Here is a 15469-nt window from a genome sequence, read left to right on the forward strand (position 1 = left end):
CTGCCAGAGTCCCTAAGAGTAGCTCCTTGGTCTTTACGGTGTTCCTCTAAGGCTTGCCTCCATCTTGCTAAGATTTCTGAAAGTGAGCATTCATCATTAAGTAATTCCACGCAGTGTGTTCAACTATAAATTAAAATGAAATAGAATTGTGCTTTACATCCTGTTTATCTAATTAACTCATACCTACTTTGCTTTTCTGTGTACAGGGTTCAAAAGAAAACCAACAGTCAGCTGCAATTGTTATTTATATTATCAGAAACGAATTCTCAGGGCACCTGGGTGCCTCAGTTGGTTAAGCGTCTGCCTTTGGCTCGAGTCATGACCCCAGGGTCCTGGAATGGAGTCCCACATGGGTCTCCTCACTCAGCAGGGAGCCTGCTGCTCCCTCTCCCTCTGCTTCCCCCTCCCCCGCCCCGCCCCGTGCTCTTTTGCTCTCTCTCCAGCAGATAAATAAATAAAACCTCTTAAAAAAATGAATTCTTTCCTTTTCATCAGAGTTAGGCTTTTTTTCATGAATAATTATGTAATTTTGCATAATTACTTGTGATTTTCACAATTAATTACACTGGACATTTGGACAAATAAGGAAAAACAAATAGAGTTCCTACTCTCACATATAACAAAATATTCTTTCCACATACCAAATACTTTTTACAAAAAAAAATTGAGAGGCTTTACTTTTCATTGGGGACATTTGGAGAAGCAATTTTAAAATTCGAAGTGTATTTTGTAAAAATGCTGTCATACTTTTAAATAACTTAGGGAACTTCAGAGAACGTTCTTATATAAATGCAAATTACAGTTGATTATATTTGGATGTCATTTTCCAAAACAGCAAGGATGGAATTAAACAATGAAGCCCGAGAGGCAAGAAAAGTGACTTAGAAATTCTGCCCCGGGTGAAACCCAAGCGATGACCTGTGTTTTCTGAGAGTGATTTTCTTCCAAAGATGGTGGAGGTTGCCTTCTGAGTTAGGGTTCGAAGCTGAGACCGCACTGCTGCGTTCCCTGTGGAGGTTAATTTGGATTAAGAGTCAGCATGAAACTTCCTCACTACACTGTTTTTTTCACATTTAACAGAAAGTGCCATGTTTATCTTGTCCTCCAAGCCAAAGTTCATCTACTCTTCCCACCTAGAAGCATCCTGGGTCTTCACCTCCACCTGCCAGCTAAATCCCTCTCCCTGACACCCTGTTTGTTCTGTGTCCGTACTGAATTCTGCTTGCTCAGTCCCCTGGTAGCATTCATAACTCATGTACAGATTTACTCTATCTGCCCGTTTTCTCTGGTGCTGGCTGGAAATAGTGAGCTCTCGTTTCAGTAAATGATAGGAGATGCTCCCTGGTGCTCTCTGCGTTGTAGATGCGTTTCCTCTGTGTTCGCAATCCTCCTGCTCGTGGCTAGGGAAGTCCTTAAGTGATCTGGTCTGATTGCATCATCTTATGGACGAGGAAAATGAAGTTCTAAAAAAGTAATGGGCTCTCCCCTAAGTGAAGATCATGGCTGGTTAGTGTCATGGGTAAAGCCAGGACTGGAAGTTAGATGTCCTGATTGCAAGGTTAGAACAATTTCTACTCTTCCTTCCTTGCATCCTGCATCCAACAAAAAATGTGTTGAGCCTCTCCCAAGAGACAGGCATGCTGCGAGCCCCCAAGCCATGTTGAGCCTGTCTTAGAAGTTCTGCTATGAGCATAGAGGAAGACACGAACAGGTGTCACACACATAGATATGCACCCTTTACTCCAATAAGTGCTGCTAAGGATTGTGTAGTTATACGGGAGTAGTAATGGGTGGAAGATTTCCTTGAGAAACTGACTTTGACTTGTAGGACTTGGCATTGAGCTTCTGCGTACTTTTTAAGTGCAGTTAAATTAGGCAAGTATTTCTTATATGGGCCCCCAAATGAACTTAAAGTCTGTAACCTCCAGTCCTTTGCTCACCGTATAGTCTAGAAGGGGAGTAAGTGAAGATGTAACTATTAACATAAAGCAAAAAACAGACGTTCCATGTACAAAGGCTGCAAAGATAACTCTTGTTTTGGAGAGGTAGATAATCAGGAGTAACTTCCTGTGGCAGGTAGCCTCTGATATAGCTCTGGAGCAAAAGCTAAAGGAGGTACAGGAAGGAAGAGGGAAGGCATTCCAGTTGTAAGTAAAAGAAGCAGAGATAGACCAGGAGAGGAAATTACAGGAGTTTTTTGGCAATAGAAAGTAGTCTCATTTTATAGCAGCCGGCTCTTGGTGGAAAGTTACAACTATACACTGTTGACAATGTTGTCTCAATTAAAATGCCCTTACAGTCAACGGAAATTAAGGATGGAAATGCAAATATTCTGTCTTGTTCCTACTCCTGGAGCCCATAATCCTGTGCTTTGGTCACCATTCATATGAACTGCCCCCCGTAGCCTCCCACAGGAACACTGTCTAGTTCTGTAACTGCTGTATTACCTAGCATTTCATTGGGGTCCAATAAACATTTAATCATAATAGTGAAAAGTGTCGGGTATGTTGAAGCTGTTTTCTCTGGCAGACGCCAACTTCTCTAGACACAGAAAGAGGACTCCTTCCAAATGCTATGACTGGCCCAGGGTAGTAAGTATCAAACGCATTGTAGAAATAGTACCTATACTAACCTGTGTTACCATGTAGCTTTTACCCTATTCAGAGTGAGATTCCCACCATTTCTTCCTATGGATCGTATAATCGTTTGTCTAAGTGTTCTTGTGGAAAAGTACTGAAAATCACCAGCTCTGGGTTCGCCAGTAGCCAGCTACTGTATCCTAGCTTGTGTGGGACAGTGTTATTGGTCAAGCTTATCAGGGAAGCAAATAGAAAAGAATCTTTTAGAACATATGTTGCAAATCAGTGGCCCCGAACTAGCTTTTATTTATCTTTTATAGGGTTGCCAAGATCTAAAATTAGGGATAATTCACAGGAAAACCTAGATTTTTTTTTTCTTTCTTTCTTTTTTTTGGGGGGAGGGCTTCCTTGAGAAATTGGAAGAGCTGGCAACAACGGGCCCGCCTTGCCAATGGCAGCAATTGGTTGCAGCTAACCAGCAGCTGCGGTCTTTAATTAGGGAACGTATTGATAACATGCCACAGTCCCCATTACTCCCTATTGCCTCTGTCCAGCCCATGTGAGTCATTTCCGTGGCTTCCTGTCTCTTAAGACATCTGCTTTGTAATGATTGTTGCCTCTGTGAGCCTCTTCTCTTTAGCTTCCCATAACAATTTTTGGCCAGCAAGGCAATTAATTATGATCAAAACAACTAGCATCTGTGTGCTTTATAGTTTGCATTGGTTCTCAAACTTTTGCACGCATCAGAATCTTGATACAGATTGCTGAGACTTATTTCCAGAGTTTCTGATGCTCCAGGTTTGAGGATCAGAGGATGTGCATTTCTCTCAAATTCCCGTGTAACGCCACCTTTCGAGAATGACCACACTTTGTATTTTAACACAGTACAAAGCAGCCTGAGGCCAGTGGGGCAGAATGTTCCCCACCAGAAATAATATTTGGAAAGAGTAAGCCATTTACCCAGGGTTATCAGAAGTCGAGTCAGATTCAAAACCTTGTCTTTAGAGTATATCCAGCAGGAGAGCATACTTGTAGACCCCTGCTTCTATACCCAGCTGCTTCCCCAGACCACAAGAATCCTCTCGAGGACCATATAATGAAGACACAGCCAGGGGGACTCTAATTTAGGATCATGCCAAGGATGTGATCATCACCCTATCTTAGGACACTAAGTTGGAACTTTCAGTGAGGAAGGGCAGAAAGACAGGGGTTAAAACTTTGCATTAGGTACACCTGCAGAGGTATGAAACATCTATCTGCTGGACAGGACCTTTGACTGAGGTTAAGCCCACCTGGCGTGGGACCCAGAAAGAGAACTCCAGGCTGACAGGTTTGCTGCTGGAATAACAAGCCAGTTTGCCTGGATGGGGATTAGGTACAGAAAGCAACTACAGGGATCCCTTTTCAAAGACTGGGGTCCAGAACAGAGCTAGAATTTCGCACTTACTGGATTGTGCAAGGTCAGAACAGAGCTAACAAGAAAGATGATTTCCTCAGTCTCATGTTGGGCTTCTAGAAACCTTGTTTAAGTCAAGATTAGTCTGATGATATGGGGCCCTTCCCACTTGGAAGAGAAGAAAAGTGAAGTTTGGGAAGCAGAAAGGGTCTAGATTAAACTTATTTTAAAAATGTCTTAAAATTCCATCTGCGTAAAACTCTTTGAAATGAATAATTAGGTCATCATGTGATCATGCTGCCCATCCACTAACCTAGTTTGAAAATTTTTATTTCTGCGTTATCAGCTACTTACCTTCAATTTCCAAGATAGTTATATTTATTTGCATATTTATGTGTATGTATAATTCACATGCATATTTTATGTAATTATGTTAATGTACCATATGTCGTTGCAAGTTATGGAGGTGATTTATTACTTCCATGAACCCTATTTTGACTGGGATTTTAGGCAGTGGTATAATTTGTTTAATTTCAGGGTTGACCATACAGTATTTTGATATCAATCTTGCTGAAAAAATTTTTTAAATCTCCTTACCTCTTTCCTGCTGAATGTTGTTTGCTGGAAACAACAAAGTCCTTTTTCCTCATTAAAAAATTAAATAAAATTCTCAATCTGATAATGTCAATAAGGCAGATATGAAATAAATACTTTGGCAGTGAGGGTGTATTGGAATGGAGGGGGGGAATGGTTACTGTGTTTCACATCATTAATATTAATTGTTCTTCTAGGGGTTTTATACCCTATCCTGAAAAGGAACGATAGAAACTGAATCCTATTAGTTGAGGAGTGTGATTAAGTCTCTGCTAAGCCATAAACACTCAAGGGCTGGGTAAATTATGTATTTGATGATGATAAACTATAAACACAGAGGAAATAATTATTTCTGTCCATTTTCTCTTTAATAACATTGGTTTAGGATTCTGATAATCACCAGGAATGATCATATGTGTAACATGACATCCTCATTGTTCTGATGGGAGCTGAACGCTGTCTTCCCTGTCTTCCTCTAGTCAACCTCAAGTAGCTTCAAGGTTTACTGTACTAGGGAAAGATTTGAGACTGGATTCTCGGTAAGGGGGTGGGGGGAGCAGGAGCAGCAACAAGACTTTGATAAACCAGTTTGAAAAAAGTATATGAAGGAAGATCTCAATGGTGCACAGAATAATATACGAACTAGAGGCAGTTCTCAGTGACAGAAAGGAGGGAGATTAAAACTGCTGTTTTTGTTTCTGACAGGCTCATGCACAGTTGGTTCGAGAAGTCGACGTGGAGAAGGTGTCTGCTTTTGAGAATCCATACGTAGATGCCATTAAGAGTTTATGGAATGATCCTGGAATCCAGGAATGCTATGACCGACGACGAGAGTATCAGTTGTCTGACTCTACCAAATAGTGAGTATTCGCCCAAGAGGCCCTCTGGATCTTTCTCTAGCTCCATGTGCTCTGCACTCACAGCTTCCGCATTCTTGGGCTTCACGTACAGAACCGGCTCCCTCTCCAGCCAGGAAGAAGTTTAGTGTGTAAACTTGTGCCAACCTCATACACTTACATTATATCCTAAGGGACTGGCATCGTGAGTCAGGGAGAGTATTTCTTTTACTGTCCTCTGTTCGAAAAGCAGACTGAGGACTCGAGGACTCTGATTTTACCAGCCCATCTCTCCCACCAAACTGCAGACCAGCAAATCTCAAACACAGACTCCGTTGCAATTCAAAATCCTGGAATAATCATTTTTCATACAAATTTCTGATCTTTTTGTCATGCGCTAGAAAGCACCTACACCCATTAAAAGCTCTAAACAAAAGATACGCTTGACTATGGCCTCTAACACGTCAGACTTCCCAGTTTCCAGTTTCCAGACACAGAACTTTGACTGCTTTCTGGGAGCCACTATTATGTTGATGGATAGGTTTGCCTTTCCATGGAAATCGCGTGAGTCTAATTTTGCATGCATTCCAAAATTATTCTGTGAGCTGTCAATCAAAATCGTGGGTCCTGGGAGAGATTTGCATCCTAGAGAGGTTTGTTAGTTCTCTAGATTAAATCTCGCCTCACAGAAAGAAGGCGAAGATCTGGCAATCATTGAATTAATGTAGGCAGAGCAGTCAGCAATCTAGATAATCAGGCGCCTGAAAAAATGCACTTTCTGTAGTACTTAGCCAGGTTCCTGTCTACATTAATCACGTTAACCCAGCATTTGCCTCTTGCGTGGGTTCTGGGTGGACAGAAGAATGGATGGAAAGTCGTCAGCAGCCTCAGGCCGGGTTCATACGATGCATGAGCCCAGGGTGGGGAAGATAAGGAGCCCCCCGGGGCTGATTGGCCACATCCCGAATGCCTGGAAGATCCAAGAGCTGTTCAGTTCTGTTTTCTCCATATAACAGGTCACATTCTTATTCACGTTCTAGGCCTTTGTGTAAGATAAGTTATCATTCAGGTCAGCCGCAGAAAGGTGCCTGGTCTAGACCATTCTTGTTCTCCTGTGGTGCACTTCAATTCCACAGTTCTGGAATGTGCCGTAGAAGGCTCCTGATCGCCACGCCTGTGGTATGCTAACTAGTACGAATCCCCTGGTGTGCCCGTGGAAGGTGCACTTTCCTCATTCCCCACTTTGTTTTTCCTCCCTCCACACCTCCACGCCGCCCTGCCATTCTTCTCTTCTGCTGTCTGCCTGCCTTGGGCCCTCGGCCCTCCCCCTGGAGCCCCTACTGGAAGAGTTTCTGTGAGTGCACACAGGAGGGATGCAGTCAGCTCTTGTCTCTTCCAAATTCTGCCCCCTCAACCTTTGACCAGCTGTCTTTCTCTTACTTCCTGCCCCCTCTGTCCTTCTGTTTGCTTTGCCATTTCAGATTTCATCGATCTCCCCGGGGTGCTGTTGTGGTTTATCTCTTGTTCCCTGTTCCTGCTCAGTCTGTCTCCTCCTCTCTGCTTGCTTCCCCCTCCACACTCATCTGTCCTTCTCGTCGGTTCTCCTCTTCCTCCTCTGCACGTCCCACTATACTACTGGGATGCCTCTCCTGGCCCTTACTAAGCAATAAATCCTCCATTATCAAGTCATACTAACTAATAAATCCTCTAAGCTCTCATCTTGTCTAACCTGTCTGTCTGAGAGAGAGGTTAATCCTGTCTCTCCCCTTCCTCACCTGTTCTAGTCTCTACCTCTCACCTGTGACTTTTCTACCAATAGAAAGGTCTTGGGGCCTCAGAGCACCAGTGTCTAATAATTACATTCTTACCAGGGTCAGGGTTCGCGTTGGTGGTATAGTGGTAAGCATAGCTGCCTTCCAGGGTCAGGGTTCCCCCTTAGGACATGATTCTGCTTCCTGCTCTGGGAATGGACTCTGGGAGAGATTCCAACGATACCTGTATGAGCTGCTGTGCTTGTGTCTTTGAGACAAGACTCTGCCCATATCTGGTGACACTCCTCGGTTGAGATTTGCAGTGCCTGTGAGTTAGTACAAGAATAGGACGTTTGCAGTGTCCACTGCTTTAGGGAAAGAGCTCTTCAAGACCGTTTGGTCAGACCCGCATTAGCATTGGGATTCTGGGAAAGCCGCCACCTTAGCATTCTGTTGTATAGGCGGCATCTACCGTAGAACCATGCCTTTGGGCACGTCCCTGATGCCAGAGCCAGACCGAGGTGTGGGGGGCAGCTGGGACAGGCTCATCTAAATCCCTTCAAGTCATTATTCTTTAAAAAGTTTCACTTTCCGCTGATGGGGATATGGAAAAGTTGCTTTTCTGAACTACATATATATGTGGGTCTCTGTGTATGCACACATACCTACTTCTTTTTTTGACCATATTTGTGTGCAAAAGTAAGAAAGTAAATTATTACATATTCTTAGATGCCCACATTTCAGTACCCATCTCTTGGGGGGAAAAAAAGGACGTTTCCCCTCATAGTAAGTAGTACTCTATGACATCTCAAATTAATCATTAGTCCCTTTTCTCATTATGCCCGGTTCATAGTCATACTTCCTAAATTCTTCCAAAATGTCCTTTAGAGTTGGTTGGTTTTAAGACAGCACAGGGCTTTGGTTTCTATGTCCCTTAGGCTCTTATGATTGGGAAAGTCCTGTTTGCATTTCATTGGCATGTTGAAGAGATTAGCCTGATTGCGGCTTTATATAGTGTGAATTAATTTGCTCCTTTGTCTCCTGAACTTACTATAACTTGTAAATTACATTTAAAGATTCAATTAGATTCAAGTTAAATGTGAGGAGAATGCACTCGAAGTGATGTTGTTTGTTCATCGCTGGTGATGGTGAGGCTCACCGCGGTATTAGGGCACTGATGCCCTCCATTATAAAGCTACATTTTTCTTCCTGCCACCAAAAGCCATCTGGGTGGTGATACCTTGTCACTGGGTGGTTCTCTGACTTCCCATCAACTCTTACTTAATGGTTTTACTTCCATTTGATGTCTCGTATGATTTAATAATTCCCTTAGGGTTTAGAAAAGAGGAATTTTTCTACTTTTCTCAGTCGGTCCACATAGGTATTATTTCGTGAAATAGAAGTTTCTTTCCTCTGCTGGTGCTGTTTGATTACCCTTTAATAAATTTTCTGCTCAAAGGTCTATGTTTTGATCTTTTTGTTAGAATAACTTGTTGCATAGACAAAATAAATGGTGACCATAGAATTTATCATTCGAACCAGGCAGGACATTTTGAGAAAGAATGAGTTGCTATTAATAATGAGGCTGTGGCGATTCACAGACCTGTACCCCTGGGGCTAAGAATACATTATATGTTAATTTAAAAATAAATAAATAAATAAAATTTTTAAAAAGGAAAAAAAAATAATGAGATTGAAATAAAAAGCATAAGCTGGGGATCCTGACTGAGCAGGAACCTTTGGTCACTTTAGCTACATGAAATGTAGGGAGGTGTTTGGTCTTTTGTTTGGGGTTCCCCCCCTCCTTTATTTTCTCTGGAAGACTGTTTGCTTCAAGGGGGGAGTAGAACCAATATGTTGCTACCAGTTATGTAAGGAGTTGTATGTAAAAACCTGAGTTAGCTGGGCCCGTGTTTCTGGTCTCTTCCCAAGATGTTTTAGCTCTCTTTATAGACCACTGCCAAGCACCTGGCTGGCCCGCCCTTGATCCCACCGAGGATTAGAGACCCCTTAGTCTTCCTCAGTTAGTCCAGGGCACTTTTCCTTAGTTAGGAAAACCCTCCCAGCACAAGGATTAGACCTGTGGTATGTTGGATTCCCCCACCTGCTGCTGCATTCCACCTCCCTCCCTCCCTCCCTCTCTCTCTCTCTCTCCCTCTCTCTCTCTCTCTCTCTCTCTGTTGTGTTGCCCCAGCAGATGCTCTGGGGACTGTAGGAAGAGCACCGAGGAGGAGGTGGGCCCCACATCTTGAGTACCACTGAGTCCCAGTCATGGCCTCATTTTCACAGAGGAACTATGAAATACACATGACTCAAGCCATTCTTTTCTCTGTAGTCAGGATAGCTGTTACCTCTTTCCTGATTTTTTGCGTGCGCCCTACTGGTGTATCTTTAGCATTTTAGCTCCCTCCTCTACTTCCGGTAGGTCTTCTTTGTTGTTCTGTCTGAATAATTAAAAGTAAGAATACTTCATTGATATTCTGGACCTGATTTCTTGTTTTGGGGGGGTTTTTTGGTTTTTGTTTGTTTGTTTGTTTTTTAGTATTTTACTTATTTATTTGACAGAAGGAGGGAGAGAGATCAGAAGTAGGCAGAGAGGCAGACAGAGAGAGGGAAGCAGGCTCTCTGCTGAGCAGACAGCCCGATGTGGGACTCGATCCCAGGACCCTGAGATCCTGACCTGAGCCGAAGGCAGGGGCTTAACTCATCGAGCCACCCAGGCATCCTGGACCTGATTTCTTATATGATGCCATCACCTTACAGAACTCTTTCTGAACTCAGGACCAGCTTCTCTGAGTGCTGTCGTTCTCTGAGTGTTGTGGTTCGTTCGGTTGGGATCCAGGGGACATGGACTTTGGTCATGGTTAGCAGCGTGAGAAGTGGGGCCTGCCACGCGCCTCTGCTCAGAACTTGCAGCACCGGCATGTTCTCTGCAGGCCCCGCTGATGCCGGGAGTCAGTGCTGGCCACTTGCCAGGGATGCTGAGAGCAAAGGCCAAGCATGTCTCTCTAATTCTTTTCTATCTGCTGAACTCCTGTTCATCCTTCAAGACCCTCTCCAGGGGGCGAGCCTCTGATAGTCCCTGCTAAAGGGTTTCTCCCCTCAAAACCTGATAGGGACTGCTCATGTTTGACCTTCACAAATGATTGTTCCCAGAATAATACATGGATACTGTCCATGATTTCAGTGACCATGATGTAGGTGTCATTCTAGATGAACTATGAAGTTTCAGAGCTGGAAGTATTCAAGGTTTGTTTTTGGTTTTGTTTTTACTTTCTGCTATTTTTGAAGGTCTAGGTTCTAGAAAGTTCTGTTACCATTGTAGCCCCTGTTTGCTGAACACTTCCTTTATGTTAGATTCTGTATTTAGTCATCTACATGCATTATTTTCTTTAATCCTCAAAGCAACCTAAAGTGGTAGATATTTCCCATCATCTGCATCAACAATAGAGGAAACCAGTTCTCAGAGAGGTTGAGTCACTTGTTTAAAGTCACACAGTTAGTAAGTGATAGGAGTAGGAGTTGAAATCAGATTTCTGTCTCTAGAGCCCAAGCTTTTAATCACTGTGAAATACTTTACAGAGGGTGGATGGATGGGTGAGACATAGGTAGGTAGAAAATTGACCATAGTTAGATAAATAGATGATAGACTAATAGAAAGATATCTGTGAGTAGGTAAATCACTTACCAGGAAAGATGCAAATTATTCATTAATCTTTATAAATGTTGCCTATAGGTACCTCCCTATGTACAAGGTCAAGAGGGAAAATTATATAGAATTATTGGAAAACAGGGGCGTCTAGGCGGCTCAGTGGATTAAAGCCTCTGCCTTTGCCTTGGGTCATGATCCCAGGGTCCTGGAATCGAGCCCCAAATTGGGCTCTCTTCTCAGCAGGGAGCCTGCTTCCACCTTTCTCTCTCTGCCTGCTTCCTGCCTCTCTGCCTACTTGTGTTCCCTGCCTGTCAAATAAATAAGTAAAATCTTTAAAAAAAAAAAAAAAAAAGAATTATTGGAAAACAAACCTAGCAGGGTTTTGATTATCATCCAGAAAGTTTACCCTGTTTAACCACACATAAGTTATTCATACACCATGGAAGATGTTCTAAATCACAAGTAATTCAGAATTATTATTTCTTTTTTTTTTTTTCCAATTTATTTATTTTCAGAAAAACAGTATTCATTATTTTTTCACCACACCCAGTGCTCCATGCAAGCTGTGCCCTCTATAATACCCACCACCTGGTACCCCAACCTCCCACCCCCCCTAGAATTATTTCTTTATTTTAGCCTATAATCTCAGCCGTTTTCCCCCCTACTCTACCCATTAACTTTTTGCTACAGTCAAACTAGAACCAATAAGAAGGATACAACAAAATCATTTGAGTTTCCCTTTTTCTACTTTGATTAGCCAACTCACTGATCATAATAAGCAATCAGATGGCTCAGAGGGGCAGCACGGAAGCAAGGAGACAGGAGAGGTCTAGGTGATGCAGAAGCAGTTTGGGAGAAGTTTGCAATTGACTTTAATTTGATATAGTCTTCCAGTTTTATTTATTAAAAGAATAAGAAGCATGCTAAGATGCTGGAGAATTTTATAAATTCCTGTATTAATTTTTTTTGTTATTAAAAAAAAGCCAGAGAGTTCTGAATATCTTTAGATAAAGAACACAATAAACAGATGGCTGTAGGTTTACTTTTTTTTTTTTTTCTGGGGTCCACCACCTGCTTTAATATACTGAAACATCAGGTCAAATGAGTTCACTGCCTACAGTACTGAAAGCTCCCTGACATTAGCCAGAGAACAAAAATCTCAGTCACACTGGCACGTAGTGAGAAAAGTCCTCACTGCAGGCTTTTGGCAAAGACTGCTCTATCTGTGTTCACCCTAAGAGACCAAATAATCCCTAATCTCACTTGCCTGAAATTCCCTCCAAGGAGTTCAGCAGATCAGACACCTTCTTGAGATCTCCATATGTTCCATAGCCCATAAATCTAAAATACACATATAAGTTGGCTTTGGGGCATAAGCCACTATTGGAGTTGACTTTTAACCTCGTGCTTAAATTTTTAATTTAATTTAAAAATGCACAAGGGGGGCACCTGGGTGGCTCAGTGGGTTAATCCTCTGACTTCAGCTCAGGTCATGATCCCAGGGTCCTGGGATCGAGTCCCACATCGGGCTCCCTGCTCAGCGGGGAGCCTGCTTCCCCTTCTCTCTCTCTGCCTGCCTCTCTGCCTCTTGTGACCTCTCTCTCTCTCTGTGTCAAATAAATTTTTAAAAAAATCTTAAAAATGCACAAGGAATTTGAATGTTAAATTTGAAAATGCAAAAGGAATTTCAGAAGTAGATTTAGCCCATCTGCCTGATCTAGGTCTGAGTTCTTCTTGAAGAGATTTCCTGCTAAAAGTTCCCTACTTGATGAGCCAAATATTGGACATCTAGTGTTTCCTCTGACTCTCACAGCCATCCTGACTGTATTTTTTATCTGATGATAAATAGGAAGTGTAAGCCTACTGCAGACTTTTGGAGGCAGACAAGACCATTGTCTGGTCAAGAGAACACTGGGTCAAGGTCTAGGCTTTGATGGAATTCCCTCTACCACTCTTCACCTCTGGGCCTTTCACTGAGTGAATCTCACTTGCGTCAGACTCTGGTGTGCGATCTATAATCTCTAATTTCTCTTTTAAATTCTGAAATCCTGTGATATATTACAGTAGACTGTCCTTATCTGAGAAAACATTATCCTATGTGGTCTAATGAAAATCTGGCACCCCGAAATTTACCTGAAAATGAAATGAACAAAGACATTATTCTCTACATGGGTAAATGACTAAAAATTCTGTCTTCAGCTCGGAAGACGGCATTGATCTTGAATGTGTTTGTTTTTTTTAAAGAGTGACTGTAGAGTGTCATTTTTTTTTCTCTTGAGTGACATATTTACTTGTATTTTTGTTCTGTTTTGTTATCTAATGAGCCGTATCTCCTAATAACCTTTTGCAAGAATAAAACAAACAAAACAAACAAAAAACCCTGTATTTGTCTTCCACAGTGAACTCTGATGATTCTCGGATGCCGGTCTTTATTATTACTTGTTCAGAATGCTTGGCGCTTTAGAGATAATGAGACTTGGATATGCTTTAATACTCTAACCTTCATTAGGAGATGTAGTAGGGAAAGGGCACCTGTCTCCCATTCATTCACTCTACCTGAAGGGCGTAGTGGCTGTGGGTGACACGCTTCACGTTGTCCCTTTGCTGCCTGCTCACGTTTTGGCTGAGCACGTGCCTTCTGAAGGTGGGTCCACCCAGGATGGCATTGTCCCCACTTGAGACCAGGGCCGCTATTACTACAGAACAGAGATGGGCAAACCCATGGGCCAAATTCAGCCTGCCGCCTGTTTTTATAAATAAAGTTTTATTGGAACACAGCCATGCTCATTTGTTTGCATATTGTCTATGGCTGGTTTTACACCCAAGGGCAGAGTTGAAGAGTTGCAATAGAGACTGAATGGCCCACAAAGCCTAGAATATTTACTGTCTGTTCCCTCCCACCACCACCACCACCAAAAAGGGCAAATCACTCATACAGAAGAAGACTGAATGTTCAAAGGCAACGGGGTCCTGCTTCCAATTCCATTTAGGCAGAACTTACCAGAAGACCCCAGTGCTCAGAGTTACCCAGAGCTGAAGTTGAGAGGACGTGGGGAATGATTGGCCTGTATTCCTCCCGTGGGACTCCATAGGTATTGCTTTGCCCAGCAAAGCTTGATAGAAGTGAGCACCAGAGAACTCTATCTTATATTCTGCGGCACCGCCTCTAAGTGCCCTGCACACAATGTCTCAATGAAAGCTTTATAGATGACCGGAAGCGCTCGTGGAGCTGATCTGGCTCTGAGAGCAAGGATCGAGTCTTACACATCTTGCCTTTTGTGTCGTTATAGTGCCTCATGCAGCTGGTAAAGGAGAGTGTAGTAGGTTTGAACCTTCAATGGAACCAAGAGTAGGATTGACAGGATTTTGTAAGGGGTCTAAGAGAACATGCACGTTGACCGGAAGACAACCCTACCTCCAGTCACAAGTGAGCCCAGGAGCCTTGCTGTCCACATATAGTCCTTCAGGTCGTTTGGGTTCCTCTGTTTTGACTCCCTGACTGCCAGGCAGTCTCTTGACTCTGGCTGACCCTGATGGGTTTCTTCATTATCACTCTGGCATCTTGATGTAAATAAAGTAATGAACTGAATTTTGATCTGTAATGAGTTCAAGGAGTTCAGCATGAGGAGCTCCTCGGACCTGATCATCCTTGTCGGAATGAAAGTTTTTTGTTTTTTTTTTTTTTTTTTTAAAGATTTTGTTTATTTGACAGACAGAGATCACAAGTAGACAGAGAGGCAGGCAGAGAGAGAGAGGGAAGCAGGGCCCCCGCTGAGCAGAGAGCCCCATGCGGGACTCGATCCCAGGACCCCGGGATCATGACCCGAGCCGAAGGCAGCGGCTTAACCCACTGAGCCACCCAGGCGCCCCAGAATGAAAGTTTTGATCCTAAGGAACCCGTACTCAAGGGAAGACGACATGGAGACACCTGCTTTAATCAGCAGCCTTCTTTCTCACGGCTCACGCTTGGCTGCAGTCCCCGGAGCCTCTCTGATGACCCACATCGTGTCTGCATTATGGTATAGTTATTTATAGTATGTTCATTTCCATTACCAGAGTACAAGCTCCTGGAGGACAAGACTCACATCTTTTTTTCCCTTATTTTATGGTTCCCACTGGTGTCTGCAAAGTGCCTAGCTCTCAGTATAGCCTTTTAGAGAATGTAATTGAATGAAAGAGTGAGTCATGAGGAAGTAAATAAATTCTGTGTCTTTCCTAATTGCTCCCCATCTTCTCTCTCCCTTTCTACCTGTTCAAATCCCGTTTCATCTGCATGGCGTAACTCACCCCCCACTTCTCCACACTATTCTCTAGTGACTAAGGTTCATAATCATCTCTCTTTTCTTATTGCATTCGTAGTTAGCAGCTAACAATTTTGCACTTAATTATTTCTTAATTGATTCATCTGTGCTATCTTTGTTTCCCAGGTAGCCTGATGTCCCTCAAGGCACAGAATATATATATTTTAAGTATTTTGTACCAGCTCCCTGTGCCAGCCCCCTCCCTCCAGCACACATAGTGCATCAGCTTTCACATATAACAGTTTTGCAATAAATTAGTGTAAATTAACTGAATTAAACACTGCCATTACATTTCAGGACAGGCAGGCAGGGATAAGAAGCAGTTTCCTGATGTTTCTTGGTATGTTTCAGAAGTGTAAA

The 15469-nt window shown here is 42.9% G+C and overlaps 1 protein-coding gene across 1 annotated transcript in view; it reads left to right on the forward strand.

Annotated features, from left to right (window-relative positions):
* Positions 1–15469, forward strand: part of GNAQ (G protein subunit alpha q) — a 304923-nt gene that overhangs the window by 203210 nt on the left and 86244 nt on the right. Inside the window, exon 3 of the mRNA XM_044265849.1 lies at positions 5275–5429. Within this exon, the coding sequence (XP_044121784.1) occupies positions 5275–5429 (155 nt within the window). The remainder of the gene's footprint in view (positions 1–5274; positions 5430–15469) is intronic.

Source organism: Neovison vison, chromosome 9 (genome assembly GCF_020171115.1).
Source record: "Neovison vison isolate M4711 chromosome 9, ASM_NN_V1, whole genome shotgun sequence".
Taxonomy (NCBI): domain Eukaryota; kingdom Metazoa; phylum Chordata; class Mammalia; order Carnivora; family Mustelidae; genus Neogale; species Neogale vison.